General features: G+C 53.4%; 1 protein-coding gene across 3 annotated transcripts in view; it reads right to left on the bottom strand.

Moving 5' to 3' along the window:
* Positions 1–3913: 3913 nt before the first annotated feature.
* Positions 3914–15082, bottom strand: part of MRAS (muscle RAS oncogene homolog) — a 57776-nt gene continuing 46607 nt past the window's right edge. For all 3 annotated transcript variants that reach the window (XM_027091567.1, XM_027091565.1, XM_027091566.1), the window contains exons 3-6: positions 13384–13537; positions 11936–12035; positions 6859–6938; positions 3914–5155 (exon numbers count right to left, since the gene is read on the bottom strand). In XM_027091567.1, the coding sequence (XP_026947368.1) occupies positions 5056–5155; positions 6859–6938; positions 11936–12035; positions 13384–13537 (434 nt within the window). In that variant the 3' untranslated portion in view covers positions 3914–5055. The remainder of the gene's footprint in view (positions 5156–6858; positions 6939–11935; positions 12036–13383; positions 13538–15082) is intronic.

Here is a 15082-nt window from a genome sequence, read left to right as displayed (position 1 = left end):
AGGCTGCCCCTGGGTGAACGTGGTTGAACTGGGTCTTGAGGCACAGTGAGTCTGATCTCGGGCGGCCTCGGCCTGCAGCGGCTTGAAGCGGGATTTCAGTTCCCTGGCCAGAGATTCAAGTCAAGTAGCAGCAGTGAGAGCGCTGAATCCTAGCCACTAGACCACCAGAGCCAGAAATGAATTTCCACAAAGAGATGGAAAGTAGTGAAACAAATGAAGTGTTCATTAGGAGTAAAAAGAGTACGTGTGAGGAGCTTCCCTGGTGGCGCAGTGGTTGAGAGTCCGCCTGCCGATGCAGGGGTCATGGGTTCGTGACCCGGTCCGGGAAGATCCCATATGCCGCGGAGCGGCTGGGCCCGTGAACCGTGGCTGCTGAGCCTGCGCGTCCGAAGCCTGTGCTCCGCAACGGGAAAGGCCACAACAGTGAGAGGCCCGCGTACCGCAAAAAAAAAAAAAAAAAAAAAGAGTACGTGTGAATAGACTCACATGGGTGGGCTCAGAGGGAGAGTCGTGCCCTCGTGGTAGTTTGAATCATTTGTATGGGGCATTTCTTCCGGGTTTCCTCTGGCCAATCATCTTGCTTTGCCTGGCTCTGAGTCCGTATCTGGTATATCTGGTGTAACTCAGCGTCCTCCCCAGTGTGCGTGCACATCTCTTAGCCAAGATGGATTCTAGTGAAGAGGCCTATGGGTAGGTTGACATCACCTACTACGGGATGATGCCCCTCCCCTTTTGGTCCCCGAGGAGCCTTTCTGCGCATGTGTAGTCAGGAAGTTCTCCTTGGCCTCAGAATGAGGGACAGGTGGTCTCTTTGTCTCTTATCTGGGCGGAGCTCAGCTCCTCTTCCCTCCTGCTATTGTCTTCATCGTGGAGTGTCTGTCCACAGGGGACCAACTCCAGCGGCTCAGCCTGGGGCCCATCCACCTCCTGCCTCAGGTCCAGGCTAGATTTCATTCCAATGCTGGGGTTGATGTCGTAGGGCAGTGATACCCAGATTTTACTGCACATGTGAATTACCTGGGCATCTTGTTAAAATGCAGGTTTTGATTGAGTAGGTCAGGACGGGACTAAAGGAGACAGGACTAAAGGAGATCTATCAGAAGACTCTTTGCTCTGCTCACCACCACCCAGCACCCAGCCCAATGCCTGGCACGTGGTGGTGCCCAGGAAGTCTGCATGGGAGGGATGAATGGGCGGGCAGCCACACCACCCCTTCCTGCTCTAGTCTGCAGTCCGGCCTCCTCTGCCCCCAGCGTGGAGGGTGTGAGAAGCACCCCTAGCCTCCAAGTTTACACGCTTCAGCTGTCATCACCCAAAGAAGTACCAAGAGAGGGCTTTGGCCCTTTATTCCCTGGGAAAAAGACCCAAAGAGGCTCAGCTTGGCCAACTACCCATCAGTTTCAATCAAAAGAGAAATGTAATCACATTATATGAAAGACTGTGATCTTGCAGATGGGGGCAGGGGGCAGCTTTCATGAAAAGCAACATCAGACAATCCAATCGGTGTCCTTTACAAAGAGCATCATTTCTGGGATCTGCACCACGAACGCCCACACTTAGCTTTAGCCCTCGTCTGCCTAGGAAGCGCACACCATTGTCCCATTCACAGGCGGGGCAGCTGAAGAGTAAAGCAGGTAACTCGCTCAAAGGCACATAAAAGTCAGAGGCAGAGCCCATATCCAGGGCTGCTGGACATCGGGAGACCGGCAGGACGGGGACAACCCTCAGAGTCACCAGCTGTCTTCTCCGCAAGAGGGCAGTGTTCTGGGTCAGACGCTGACAACGTTTAATGTTCTCAGCAAAACGTCAGGAATATTTGAGTAAGGGGAAATCAGACAGAGAAGTGTTCCTCTTCTTTTCTTTATTAATGAGTTGGGATACACAAAGACTTAATAAAAGTTACATAAAAGGCTCAAGCATCATTGAGATCTTCAGGCATCACTCTCATTTCACGACAATGGCCACCTGTGTAGACAATGGCTAACACTGTGTAACAGAAGCTGGGCGCTCACGGGCGCTCAGTAATTCAAGTATCTTTCATTTTAAGTAAACCCGACATGGACTTTCTAATCCAATGGGCTGCGAATGGAGGGAAACTGTCTCTGGCTCCGGATTTTCTGTAACACGTCCGAGGGGCCTTTGGGTTAGAGCTGCCACGTGTTAGTGGGTCACTCTTCCTAGGGACACGAGGCAGGCCGCACCAGGCTGACAGGCATTCTCCACAAGAAGATGGGGGGCAAAGTCCTAACAGAAGCCATCCAAGTGTCCCCTGTGAGGGAAAGTCAGTGGCCATCGCCCCAGGCTGGGGGTGGAGAGGATGGCTAGCATTACTTGCTGGGGAGAAAAGAGCCCTCTAAGTGGGGGAGGGGCAGAAGAATGTTAGAAGGAAATCTGAGAGCACACAGTGGCAAAGGCATGGGGTGAGAGGATTTCAGGAAGGGTGTACTCCAGCGGGCATGAAGGGAGCACTAATTCAGATGGAAAACCAGTGGGAACACCAGAATGCCACCAAAGACACAAGTCCCATTGGGCTCCACAGTCATGAAGTAGCATGGCCAACTGGTTTTCCAGACTGACCCCGCCAGGTGACCGTGTACCGGGGATGCCCTTGGGTATGCTCCACTCAGGCCTGTGCAGAAGCCCCCACTGCCACGAGTGTCCACAGTTCTCTAAAACGCAAAGAACCGCCTTTTAAAAGTGTTATTTACCCATCTCACCTATGGGGAAAATGAGGTCACGGGAGACAAAGGCCGACCATTAGCTCAACAGGGAGGCTGCAGGAGGCCATCCCTCACCCAGTTTCTCCCTCCGGCACTGTGGGTTGAGTGCAGGAGAGATGGAAGATGGGGCCGGGGGTGGGGCAGATGTGCTGCCCTGTTGGGCGGAGGGCCTAGAAGCAGCTGGAATCTCTTCGTCTGGTTACATTCACAGCTAAGGGCTTCGTTCTCAGTCAACTGATCTGTTTCCAACAAGACTCCCCCATCCGGTGCCGTCAGGGAGCTGCAGGCTCCACAGTGGGCCGGGGTGCTGGTGGTGGTCCGTGCCCGGGACCTTTCTGAAGCGGACGCTGCCCCGTGAGCCGGGCTTCCTGTCCTGCTCTTCCAACTCGCTCCATCACTGCACCTCCATCCTTCCTTCTTCCCGCTGTCTTGCCTCTTCCTCATCTCCAGTTTGCAGCTGCCACCCAACTGTACCTGGGCTGCTAGGGTGTGGCTCAGAGGAGCGTATTGGTTGGAAAGAGCCTTGTCCTGTTAGTGTTTAGAAGGCCCATTAACATTACAGGATCTTGGGAAGCCCTGAAGTGCCTGATCTGGAATATTCTTTGTTATCCTTCCTTTTAGGGTCAGAAAAAAAGGGCCATTTAGACAAAGAAGTTTGATTTTCCAACAAACAGAAGTCCCAACTGTTTTTTCCGGCATCAGAATCATTCTTTGGCTGCGCTCCCCTTCCACCACGTTGCTGGTGCTCTTGCTGAGTTAGGAACTCAGCGCATTTTCAAAACTAGGGAAGAATCCAGGGGTCTCGATGTCCGGCTGAGTGCTCACTTTACCCGGGTTTCTCTCTCCAAATGGTGACCAGGCCACTCACTAGGGATATTCTAGTTTGCTTGGTGGCCTGATTTGTAACAGATGGAAACTAAGGTCACTAGCTGGCCACCTCATCTTTTGACTCTCTCTCGAGGGTGCGCGGTCCATCCATCCCGCCCCAGTCTGGCTCACACCAGCAGCACCTGAGAGGCAGGTGGGTGTGGTCAGGAAGCTAGGGGGCTGGCCCCTTGTAGAAACAGGTATATGGGAGCCATGTCGGCACCCCAACCTTACTTTCTCCTCCACTTATATAGCATAGTTAAGATCCAAGAGGTTAATAAAAGTTCCTGCCGGAAAGGCAACCTGTAATACTAAGTTTGCAAATGTTTCAAGGGGTTTTGCTCATTGACTGGGCTTAAGAAGTGAGTCAGTTGACTCAAAGGGAAAATGGCTTCAGGTCTTGGTGCTGTTTCAGTAAGAACAGTACTGGATCATTTTTGGTTAAGATTTAGCACGAACCAGAGTTTTCCAGATGGTGTCCATGTTAGCTGACTTCGACGCAGAGACCGTACACGCCTGTTCAGTGTGTTTGTATCAGAGGCACCAGACAGCACAGGTGATGGGAGAAAGCCCTCTCCCATGGCTGCAAAGAACACAAAACTTAACCCACACCACCTGAAAAATACACGAACACTTTTGCGACTCCAATAAACTTACTTAAAATTTATATATTTCCAGGGTAATGAGAAGCCCTTTTAAAACTGACGTGCCCGTCTCTCCCCTCAGCAAAACAAAATTTTGTTCCCTACTATCTGCATCCTCAACCACAGTAAAACCTTCTGGGTACACACATCTCTCTTCTCTCCAGTTTACAGGAGGCCATGAGTAGGGTCTGTTCCTCCCGAGGCCTCCGGCCACGGTCCCCGTGAACTTCTGGTCTCTCGGTCACTCTGTTTCACGTTGAGTTGAGTTTTGGCACGGCTGGGAAATTTCAGTTAAAAAACAACCATATTCCAGACATGTTATAGACGAGGTCTGCTGAAGACTTGAAACTTCACCAGGCAGTGGGCACAAACCCCTTTAATAAAATAATAATCCCTAAAATAATTTAAAAATCTACAAAAGACACCCAAGCTCAGACACTGTGGACCGGGGTTGGGGTGGGGGAAGCGTGATCATGGCTTGTTTTTGTACGTGGAGAAACACTTCCACATCACACCCACACTATGTAGTTCAAAGAAACAACACAGCCACCAGGAGCGGGGAGGGACCGGGTTGCATCAACACAGGGACTTGGATGCTGCTTTGTTCACTGTTGCCTCTTCGCTGCTGCTGAGACACAGGGCAGCCCGTGCCCTTCCAGCAAAGCCAGACTCTATCTCCTCCCTGCCCACCCTCCCTCTCTCCCTTCCTGTGTCAAGTCCTTGGGCCAAGGGTCATGGTTAGAATGGTCTTCAGTGCGGTTAGGCAGTGGAGGGGTCCCAAGGGCTGGCCAGTTCCCGGTCACTGTGCCCAGGGCCTCGGGCCATCACAAAATCACGCACTGCAGTTTGTGGGTGCCAGTGGCCCGGTCTCCCCGCCATTTGGTTTTCTTCTTCTTCTTCTGGCTTTTTTCCGGAATCTGTTGCCTTTTGAGACAAGGAAGGGCAGAATAACAACGTTAGAAAGGGCTTTGCTTCTCCCTGCCTTCTCCTCCCTTGCCTCTGGGTCTGTGGCTGGGAGGCCAGTTCTGGCTCTGGAGGGGGAGGGGGCTGGGGGAGGGGGAGGGGAAGGGGGAGAAGCGGCCTCTGTCCTGGATGCTGGAGGAAGAGAGCCTGTCCTGGACGGTGTCTCTAAGGCGAGGAAGTGGGAAGGGAGAGAGGGCAGAGCAAAACCTGTCATGCTACTGCTGAGACTTCCTGATACCATGCTGTGGCTATGTTTATTTCAATCACAAGCTATGTTATATGTTATACAAGGTTGGCTTCTATGTCTGTGTTTCATATTTTAAATAAAATGACAGGTCTACTGAGCACAAAAGCTTTTTACGTGTTTCCTGTTCATTTTTCCTACATCTAAAACCTGCCCTTGGAACTCGAGGTCCATAACCAAGACATCACCCCCTCCTGGTGTGGTAGCATCTCCTAACTCCAGGCAAAGGCCCATGAGAAAATCGCTTCCCGAGTGCAGGCCTGCCAGCTAAAGCATAAGGTGAAGGCTGCAAACCACAGTCCACGCTGGGGAATGATGAGAAAAGGGGGTTGTCGGGCGTGTGTGTATGGGTGTGAGTGTGTGCACGCACTGGGGGCCTGAGAGGCGGCAGGTTGGGAAGTGCACGGCGATTCCATGACTAAGCAACAGCCCTACGGGTCGGCATACGACAACACACCAAACGCATGCTGTCTGAGAACCACTGGTTAGGCCGCTCTGTACGTTGAAGATTTTGGCAACAGCAAAGGTGGGGGGACAGTGAGACCAGCCAGGACACTGTCTCCGTCGTCTAGGCATGAGATGATTAAGGTTTGGACCTGACTATGCAAAGGAATCCACAAGAGACTACAGCCTGGGATTTCTGACACTCCCTGGAGACTGACAGTGGGTAGGGGCTGGAAAGGAGACACATGTACAAAGTCTCTGTGATTGCAGCCTGGGGATCAGAATGCTGGTTGTTCAGGTGAAACGTCAAGGGGTGCTCTGACATCAGGGAAGAGGAGAATGGCCTACTTTTTACCGTGTTGGCAGCTTTGGTGTTGGGAGAACAGGGGGGGCAGGATGGAGGCGCTGCCCTCGGGGAGCCTGAGCTGCAGGATGGAGGGGAGGCCAGGGAGGCACCTCGCGCAGGAAAGCACTTTGTTTAGCTTGTGGTTTCACCCATAGGGAGTCGGGGAGAGCAAAGGTAGGTGGGAAGGACAGAGATGGACAGAAGTGTAAGAAATCCAAAACTAGGGACTTCCCCGGCAGTCCAGTGGTTAAGAATCCGCCTTCCAATGCAGGGGACGCAGGTTCGATCCCTGGTCGGGTAACTAAGATCCCACATGCCGCGGGGCAACTAGGCCCACGTGCCGCAACTGCTGAGCCCATGTGCTCTGGAGCCTGGGTGCCACAACTAAAGAGAAGCCCATGCACTGCAATGAAGAGCCCGCATGCTGCAACAGAGATCCTGCGTGCCGCAACTAAGACCCAATGCAGCCAAAAAATTAATAAATAAATTAAATTAAAAAAAAAAAGAAATCCCAAACCAGGCCCAGAACTGCCCAGCCTGGGCCTCAGACACGGCACCACGCTCCTCCAGCCTTCCCGGTGTCCGTCTGGCCACAGAGGCCCTGCTTCCAGGCAGGCGAGCCTCACTCACCTAATTACTCTAACCAGGTCATGGAAGGCTCTGTCGACGTTGAGAGGTGGGTCCTTGGCACTGGTTTCTATGTACGGAATCTGGAAGGCAAAGCAGCGTTACGGAGTTCCTGCAACAGCGTTACAAAGTCCTGTTCCCTAAAAAGGCAAATTCTCAGAGGCCCCAAGGAACCCTGCGAAGCCCCTGTGGAACCCCAGCTCCTACAACCTCAAGCCCTCAGTGGGTTCTCACTCTATAAAGTCAGAAAGTTTTACTGACAGCTTTTCTGATTCTCTCGTGTTCTCTGGTCACAGAGATATTTAAGAGCCCCCTAACAACAGGATAAAAATGATCTTTTTAGACACTTGAAGACTATAAAGACTGTTTCATTTATCAAACTGATGTATGTTCTGATTCTATTCAGTTTTCTCTCTGAGGTCTATTTCTCTACCTTAGAGGATTCTGCCCCTCTTCTCAGGTCCTCCAGAGGGGACGCCGGTGGGAAAGGCTGAGGCGAGGCTGGCCCTGGGCAGGACTCTGCACCCTGGCGACCCCGGTGGTCTATGCACCCCACCCCGACCTCAACCGTCTGCCTGGCCCAGCTCTTGCTTGGTCTGCATCTATGAGCCCGGAGCTCAGCCATGTTTGCAGAAGGCTTATGTCTGCATGTTGAAGGCTGAGGATCGTTACCCGGCTGGAAGGCAGCAGTAACTGCGAGATGTGGCTGAGGGGACCCTATAGGGCCATGTCTACCCCAAGCCTCGGACTGGCACAGGGAGGAAAACAAAGGCTCCATGAGGTCAGGACATGGTCTTCTCCTTTAACAGGGACCCCACAAAGTCAGGAGGCTCATGCCCACTCCCCCAACAAGAGGCGAGCGTGTGGACTCCGGAAAACACGCACAGGCCCCCTAGATGAGATGCAGGTGAGCCAATCATGATTAGACTGAAGAACTTTGGTATTTTTCGCAACCTTCTCCTGATTACAAAATTAAGGCATTTCATTATAACACACTTGAAAAGGAAAAGCACAGCGAAGAAAATAAAAACAATCAACACTTTAAATGCATGGGGGTCCAGGGTAACAGGGTAAGTCGTTATCTTAGAGGAGCATGTCGTAACTGATTGCCCAGAACACATCATAAAGTATCTTCCCCTCATCGCGGGAGATCAGATGTTCACCCACTGCTGTGGCTTCAAGCAGGGGCTTGCTCTAGCCGACCCAGACAAAAAGGGCAAAGTACAAAGGACATGGCTCAGACCTTGGGAATTTTCATTTGACAAATATTTGAGCCTCTGATAACCCCGAGAGGAAACTGCCTTCCACTGTAGGCTGTTGGACTGTAGGCTGCTCGCTGAGGTGACCGTGGGCTGTTTGGCCTCCCAGGTCTCAACGTCCCTGACCTCACTAATCCTCTCGTTAACCCTCTGAGGTAAGCGGTTATCTCCGTTTCACAGCTGGGGAGACTGAGCTCAGAGTGGTGATGTACTTGCCCAAGGCCACACGGTGGCCAGCAGAGAATCAAGATCTGGACCAAGTGCACACTGCACTTCCCACACGGCCTGGCACGGACAGGTAGAGGTGCTGAGGTCTGCTGCGGAGCCTCTTCTAGGCATGGCAGGTGCCCCAATAGCTCTTGGGAGCCAGAGTCCTGTGCAAGCTCGTGAGGGCAGGACAGCGTTCTTCCCTGTGCGCACTCACCCAGCGGGGAAGCGGGAGGGCAGCTGGGGCTGGGACCTCCCCGGAGGCTCGTAAGTCCCAGGCTCCTGGGGCCTCGGACCTCCGCTGCCTGCTCACAGGCACAGCGCTGTAGTACGCCCAGGTCCCCAGACGCCTCCGCTTTCTTTCTAGGGATCCTGCTTCTGAAGAAACACTGATGTGCATTATCTGGGTTCTTAGAATTCTAGGGTGTCGTAGTAACAAGACTTAAACTAAGGGAAACCCTGCAATAAGTGGTAGTACTATGTGACTCCACCGAAGGGCCAGGAAATGCCACCTTCCTGCATTGGATGGGGGCGACCTGCCTCGGTCAGCTAAAGAAGAACTTGCCTTATGAGCTCTAAAATCAGGACAGTAGCTCACAGGGTCATTTGGTCGAATGATCAATGAGGCAGCAGCATTCGCTGTAGGAGCAAGGTCAGCTGAGAGACCGGAGACCTGGGTTCTAGTGGGGATGGGTGGGTACTCCTCGCCAGCCGTGACGCCCCCAGAATTCCCTCAGCCCCCTGTGTCTCATTCCCTTTTACCTGCAGAATGGGGCTGCTGCTACCCCTGTGCAGCGCCCCTCCCCCGTCCCCAGCCAGCCACGCACGCACCCAGGGGTCTGTGAAGGCTCTTAGCATGAGCTCACCGTGCGGAGCCCGAGGCTGTGGGATGCAATGGCTCCTGGCCTCTCTCTGTGCAGGAGGTTGGCCGGTGGAGGGCACGGGCACGCTACTGTCTGAGGCCTGCGTCTAATGCTAAACCCAGAGGTTAGTTCCAGGTGCTCACCTGGAGACTTCTGAGCACACCTGTCTTGGTTGATGACTTCCTCCTCCTCGAGGCATTTCCTTTCCTTGGCTCCCAAGGCCCCACTCTGGTCCTCACACATCACTGACCACTCTGTCCCTTTTGCTGCTTCCTCTCATTTCCCCATACCCACAGCACCGAAGTGTCCCCAGCCTCAAGGCTGGGACCGCTGCCCTAACGACACCCATTCCCCTGGGCTTCATGGCTTTTTTCTTTTTGTGTGTATATATCTCTATCTCTATGTGTGTGTATACATAAATACATAATTATATACACACACAAAATTGAGGTAGAACTGAAATAACGCTAATTTCAGGTGTACAACGTAATGATTCGATATTTGTCTATGTTGCAAAATGATCACCACAATGAGTCTAGTTACATCCATCATATATAGTTACAGAACTGTTTTTTCTTGTGATGAGAACTTTGAAGATTTACTCTGGTTTCATGGCTTTAGATTCTACCCACATGCTGCTGATTTCCAATATTTACCTCCAGATGGTGTATCTGACAGCGGTCTGGACACCTCCACTTGACTATCCCCTCAGCTCCTCAAACTAAGCACCTAAAACAAAGCTCCTGGTGTTCCCCACGTCCTCGGTGCTCTAGTTGCCCTGCCCGGCTAGTGGAACTCCAGTCTTCTGAAAGTTCTTCGTGCCCCAAACCTTGGCATCCTCCTCAAATCCTTTCTCTGTCACCCCACATCCGGTCTGTGGACAAATCCTGTCGGCTTTCAGAAAGACACCAGAATCCACCCGCTCCTTGCCACCTCCACGGGCACCACACGGGTGCACGTCAGCCGGTACCCGGCTTACGGTGCAGCCCCCAAAGACCTTTCTCCACACGGGCGCCAGAGGGAAGTTGTTCAGTCATGAGTTGGGCCATGTCACTCCTCACTCAAAACCCTCCAGTGGGGCTTCCCTGGTGGCGCAGTGGTTGAGAATCTGCCTGCTAATGCAGGGGACACGGGTTCGAGCCCTGGTCTGGGAGGATCCCACATGCCGCGGAGCAACTGGGCCCATGAGCCACAACTACTGAGCCTGTGCGTCTGGAGCCTGTTCTCCGCAACAAGAGAGGCCGCGATAGTGAGAGGCCCACGCACCGCGATGAAGAGTGGCCCCCGCTTGCCACAACTAGAGAAAGCCCTCGCACAGAAGCGAAGGCCCAACACAGCAAAAATTAATAAATAAATTAATAAACTCCTACCCCCAACATCTTCTTTAAAAAAAAAGCAAAAACCCTCCAGTGGTTTCCCCTCCACTCTAAGCAAAAGCCCATAAGGCCTTAACCCCCCGGCTCTGACCTCACTTCCTGCTACTCACCCCTCCTACTCCTGCTCTGGCCGCTCCGGCCTCCTTTCACCTCCTTGCTCTTCCTCAAACTCCCACCTCAGGGCCTTTGCACTGATTATTCCTCTGCTGGAACATGCTTTCCCCAGATATCCAGAGGACTCACTCCCTCACCTCCTGTCAGTCCTCACTGATATGCACCTTTCCAGTAAGGCTTTCCCTGACCACCTATGTGTAAAAACAGCCCCCCACTCCACGTTCCCTAACCCCTTCCCTGATTTACTTTCCCCCAGAGCACATGTCACCTTCGGACACACTCTAATTTGCTGCCGTCTCTAGAAGCAAGCACCCTGAGGCAAGGAGTTTTGTTTGCCAGGGCCTAGGACTGTTGAATGAATACGTGAATAAACACAGAAGGCAGAGACAAGCAAAATGAACTCGCAGTGGGCCCCTCCCTCTACTTACGGAGCTGGGCCCACCGGGCAGAGGGAAGGGGCAACCCTGCAGACTTTCCAGGAGGCTGAGTGAACTTCTACATAACTGACCATTGAGGCTGGGGCATGGCTGTGCTAATGCGGGGGGAGGGGTGGGAAGAAGCCCAGTGACCCCACCATCCAGTGGGCAAAGGGGCATCACAGTGAACTGAAAAAAAAAGCAACCCAAAGGTGTCTGCTGACATGCACGGTGTGGCCTGGGCAAGCCTCGGTTTGATCACTTGATGGAGACAGTGGTGCCTGCCTCAATGTGTGGTTGCGGGGAGTAGATGCTCCCCCAGCACAATGCCTGGCACAGAGCAGGGCTCAGTGAAGGCGGCTGACCTGACGATTCTGAACATAGTCAGGCACTGGCTCAGAGACAGGGACGCAGCCAAGCCTCTGCACAGCCCAGCGAGGAGCCTGCTGCGTCGGGGCCAGGAGGTGAAGGTACCTGCTCTCGACAGCAGGGCCTCTAGTGACTGCCAAGGTGCTTTCTCTCTGGCCTGTTGTCTTGTTTCACAAAATATCCCACATCACATGTGCCTCTATGTGGACCTAGCCCACTACCTAGGAGGCCTGTGTTTCATTCCAATAGACTAGGACTGCAGGAGTGAGGGGGCACTGACATCCCCTGAGCCCTCACCCCGACACCCACACACCCACACACGCGCACACACACACCCACACGCGTGCACGCGCACACCCACACGCGCGCACACACACGTGCACACGCGTGGGTGTGCGCACACACACACACGGGCACACACACACACGCACGCACACACACCCACACGTGCACACACGGGCGCGCACACCACCTACATTGTGTTTGGTGGCCATTTCTTTTCCTTGCTCCCTCGTGATTTTCCTCAAATGCATCAAATCGACCTTGTTGGCCACGAGGATCATCGGGAATGACTCCCTGGGAAAAAAAGGAACAGCAGCTTGTGAGCTTCCCTTGGTGAAGGCGGGGCACCCACGCCTCAGACCTGACACAGCACACAGCACCTCCCTATGGGGCTGGGTTAACTTCAGAGTCTTTCCCTCCACATCTCCTGGAATGGAAGAGGGACCCGGGGGCTGCTGGCTGCCTTGGTTTGGAGCCTCAGGCCTGTTGCAAGGTGAGTGCAGGCCCTCCTGGGAATCCCCTGGCTCTGCACTGACTGGGCCAGTGGCCAGGTTCCCAGACCTGCTTCCTCTCATCTCCCAGTCACCCTGACACACCACCCGTGCAGGCCATCATGCTGTGGCCATCGGCAGTGACTTGTGAAGAGCACCAGGGCCAGGGGCTGGCACACAGCTGCCACTCAATAAATGACAGCCGCAAAGTCAGGATGGCTCCTTCCAAGAGTGGAAGGCGGGGATCAAGAGGCACGTCTGCCTTAAAGATTCCCGTGGACACATGGGGCCAAACTGCTGACCCAACGTGAATGAAATGCCAGTCTTTGTCAGCGTTGAGTATTTTCATAAAGAAATTATAATTTGATGGGTGAAAAATGGTACTTTATCCTTCTTCCTTGAACTTCTTTGATTAGCAAGAAGGTTGAATATTTTCCCGTATCTGTGTCATGTATGTTTTCTCTTTAGAGATTCCTAGTCAGGGGCTTAACCCACATTTGTCTCTTGGAGCTCTATGTGTATATGTGTGTATGTGTGTGTAAGTGTATATCCCTTTACCTTGAAAAGTTATTAACACTTTGCCTTTGAGATAAGTGTTAACTGGATTTTTCGAATTTTGAAATTTCCGAAAAGTTTGAATTTTCGAGACTTGCTCAAAGCTTGCTGTTTTCCTGTTAGTCTGTCCTTTTACTTTTACATTGCCTCTTCAAGAGCCAATTAACTGAAGAGACCAGTTGGGCTTAAAACAGACTCCAAATTATTCAGCTACGCCATATTATGCTAAGGAAAACATGAGCCTTTAATAGGGGCTTAGAAATCTCACAGTCAAATGTGATGTAACCAGTTACGATGTACGCCGGAGAGAAAATTCACTTTTTCTTTGACTGTAATAAAATTTGGTTACATTGGAGCTGAAAAACAGATGTTATTTATGATTCCTTGACTCATCGGACAGTTTAGGAGAGATGGGGGGCGGGGCGGGCGCCTCGAGGCCTTGGCTGCGTGTAGACTCCTCTGGCTGTGTGGAAAGGTCTGAATTCAGCTCTGCCCCTCGAACCTCAGCTTTCACCTGAAGATCTGAGAAAGACAGACAGACAGACAGAGCCCACCCTGAGCCAGGCATGGGGAGGTCCCAGCCTGGCCGCCCTCACCTGTCCTTGACGCGCAGGATGAGCTGGTGGAAGCGGTCCACGTGCTCGAAGCTGGCCTTGTCCGTGACCGAGAAGACGATGAGGAAGCCGTCCCCCGTGCGCATGTACTGCTCCCGCATAGCGCTGAACTCCTCCTGTCCGGCTGTGTCCAGAACTGGGGTGGGATGAGGCCGCTCAGGGGCTGTCACCACCCACCCTGGAGCCCCTGGGGCCTGTGGACCCTGAGGCTGCTGCTGCGGCCCCTGGGGTAGCTCCATCGAGCTCCCCCCAAGAGGTTCCAGGCTGTGCTTGGTAAGGGTCCAGCCGGGCCTCAGACACCTCAGTGTGCGGCTCTAACTGACTCACTTGTGGACCCACTGACTCCAGCCCACGGCGCTCCCTGGGCCTTAATTCTCTGCCTACAGAAAAGCCTCATAAAGCCAGTGATCGACTCTGCCGCAAAACCCCTCTGGAGTCCCCAGACCTAGGCTTGGAGCCCTGCTGCAGGCCTTACAAGCTGATTCTTGGGAAAGTCACCTGACTCTCTGAGCCTCCATTTTCCCCTTTGTAAAATGGACACAATGGTGTTTCCCTGGTGGCGCAGTGGTTAAGAATCCTCCTGCCCGTGCAGGGGACACGGGTTCGAGCCCTGGTCCGGGAAGATCCCACATGCCGCGGAGCAACTAAGCCCGTGCGCCACAACTACTGAGCCTGTACTCTAGAGCCCGCGAGCCACAACTACTGAGCCTGTGCTCTAGAGCCTGCAAGACATAACTACTGAGCCCATGTGCCACAACTACTGAGCCTGTGCTCTAGAGCCCGTGAGCCACAATTACTGAGCCTGCGCTCTAGAGCCCATGCTCCGCAACAAGAGAAGCCACCGTAATGAGAAGACCGTGCACCACAACCAAGAGTAGCCCCTGCTCGCCGCACCTAGAGAAAGCCCACGCGCAGCAACGAAGACCCAACGCAGCCAAACATAAAAATAAATAAACTAAAAAAAAAAAATGGACACAATGCCTCTACCTTGCAGCTCCTGTGGAGGAGAGCCCTGGGACAAGCCTGAGGGAAGCCCCAAGAGGCCATCCCCGGGTCAGGAAGGGTCCTCAGTCCCTGTGCGGACAGACACCAGGCAGGGCGAGGAGAAGAAGCAGCCCCCTGAGAGCCGGGGACCTCGCCACCTAGCATGCGGCTGGTACAGGGTGGTGGGATGTGGGAGCTGAGGCAGCTGGGGAGACGGAGGCTGCGGGGGGAACCTCTCCACAAAGGCTCTTCCCCCCAACCCATCCATCTCTTCCACTACCCGCACCGCTATTCTCCAGAGATAAAATGCTCTCCCTGACTGTTTCAGAGAGAGGTCACAGCCTCAGCGGCGTAGGGGGCGGGGGTGTCTCCCTTTAGACCTGCAAGCCTGGCCGGCTCCAGCCCTGTGGGCATTGTGAAATCTGAACCCCTCAGCGGCCTGCAAGCCCCTGCCCCAGACTCACTTCCCCTCTCCTGCGCGCAGCGGAGCGGCTAGTTACCGATTTCGAAGCTGGGTTCTGGGCTGAGTCTGGCTCCTCATATCCCTAGAGTGTGACCCTGGGCAAGTTCACTTCTCTGTGCCTCCTCTTCCTAAAATGGGGCTTGTCGGGGCTGTTTTGAGTGAATGCACTCAGGCCCTCGGAGCAGTGCCGGCACAAAGAAGCCCTATAGGAGCGTCTGCTGTGAGCCTGTGTCC

This window comes from Aethalodelphis obliquidens, unplaced genomic scaffold, assembly GCF_003676395.1.
Source record: "Aethalodelphis obliquidens isolate GAN/ISIS:26980383/991018 unplaced genomic scaffold, ASM367639v1 scaffold72, whole genome shotgun sequence".
NCBI classification, from domain to species: Eukaryota; Metazoa; Chordata; class Mammalia; order Artiodactyla; family Delphinidae; genus Aethalodelphis; species Aethalodelphis obliquidens.
This window is presented reverse-complemented; position numbering and strand designations above follow the sequence as displayed.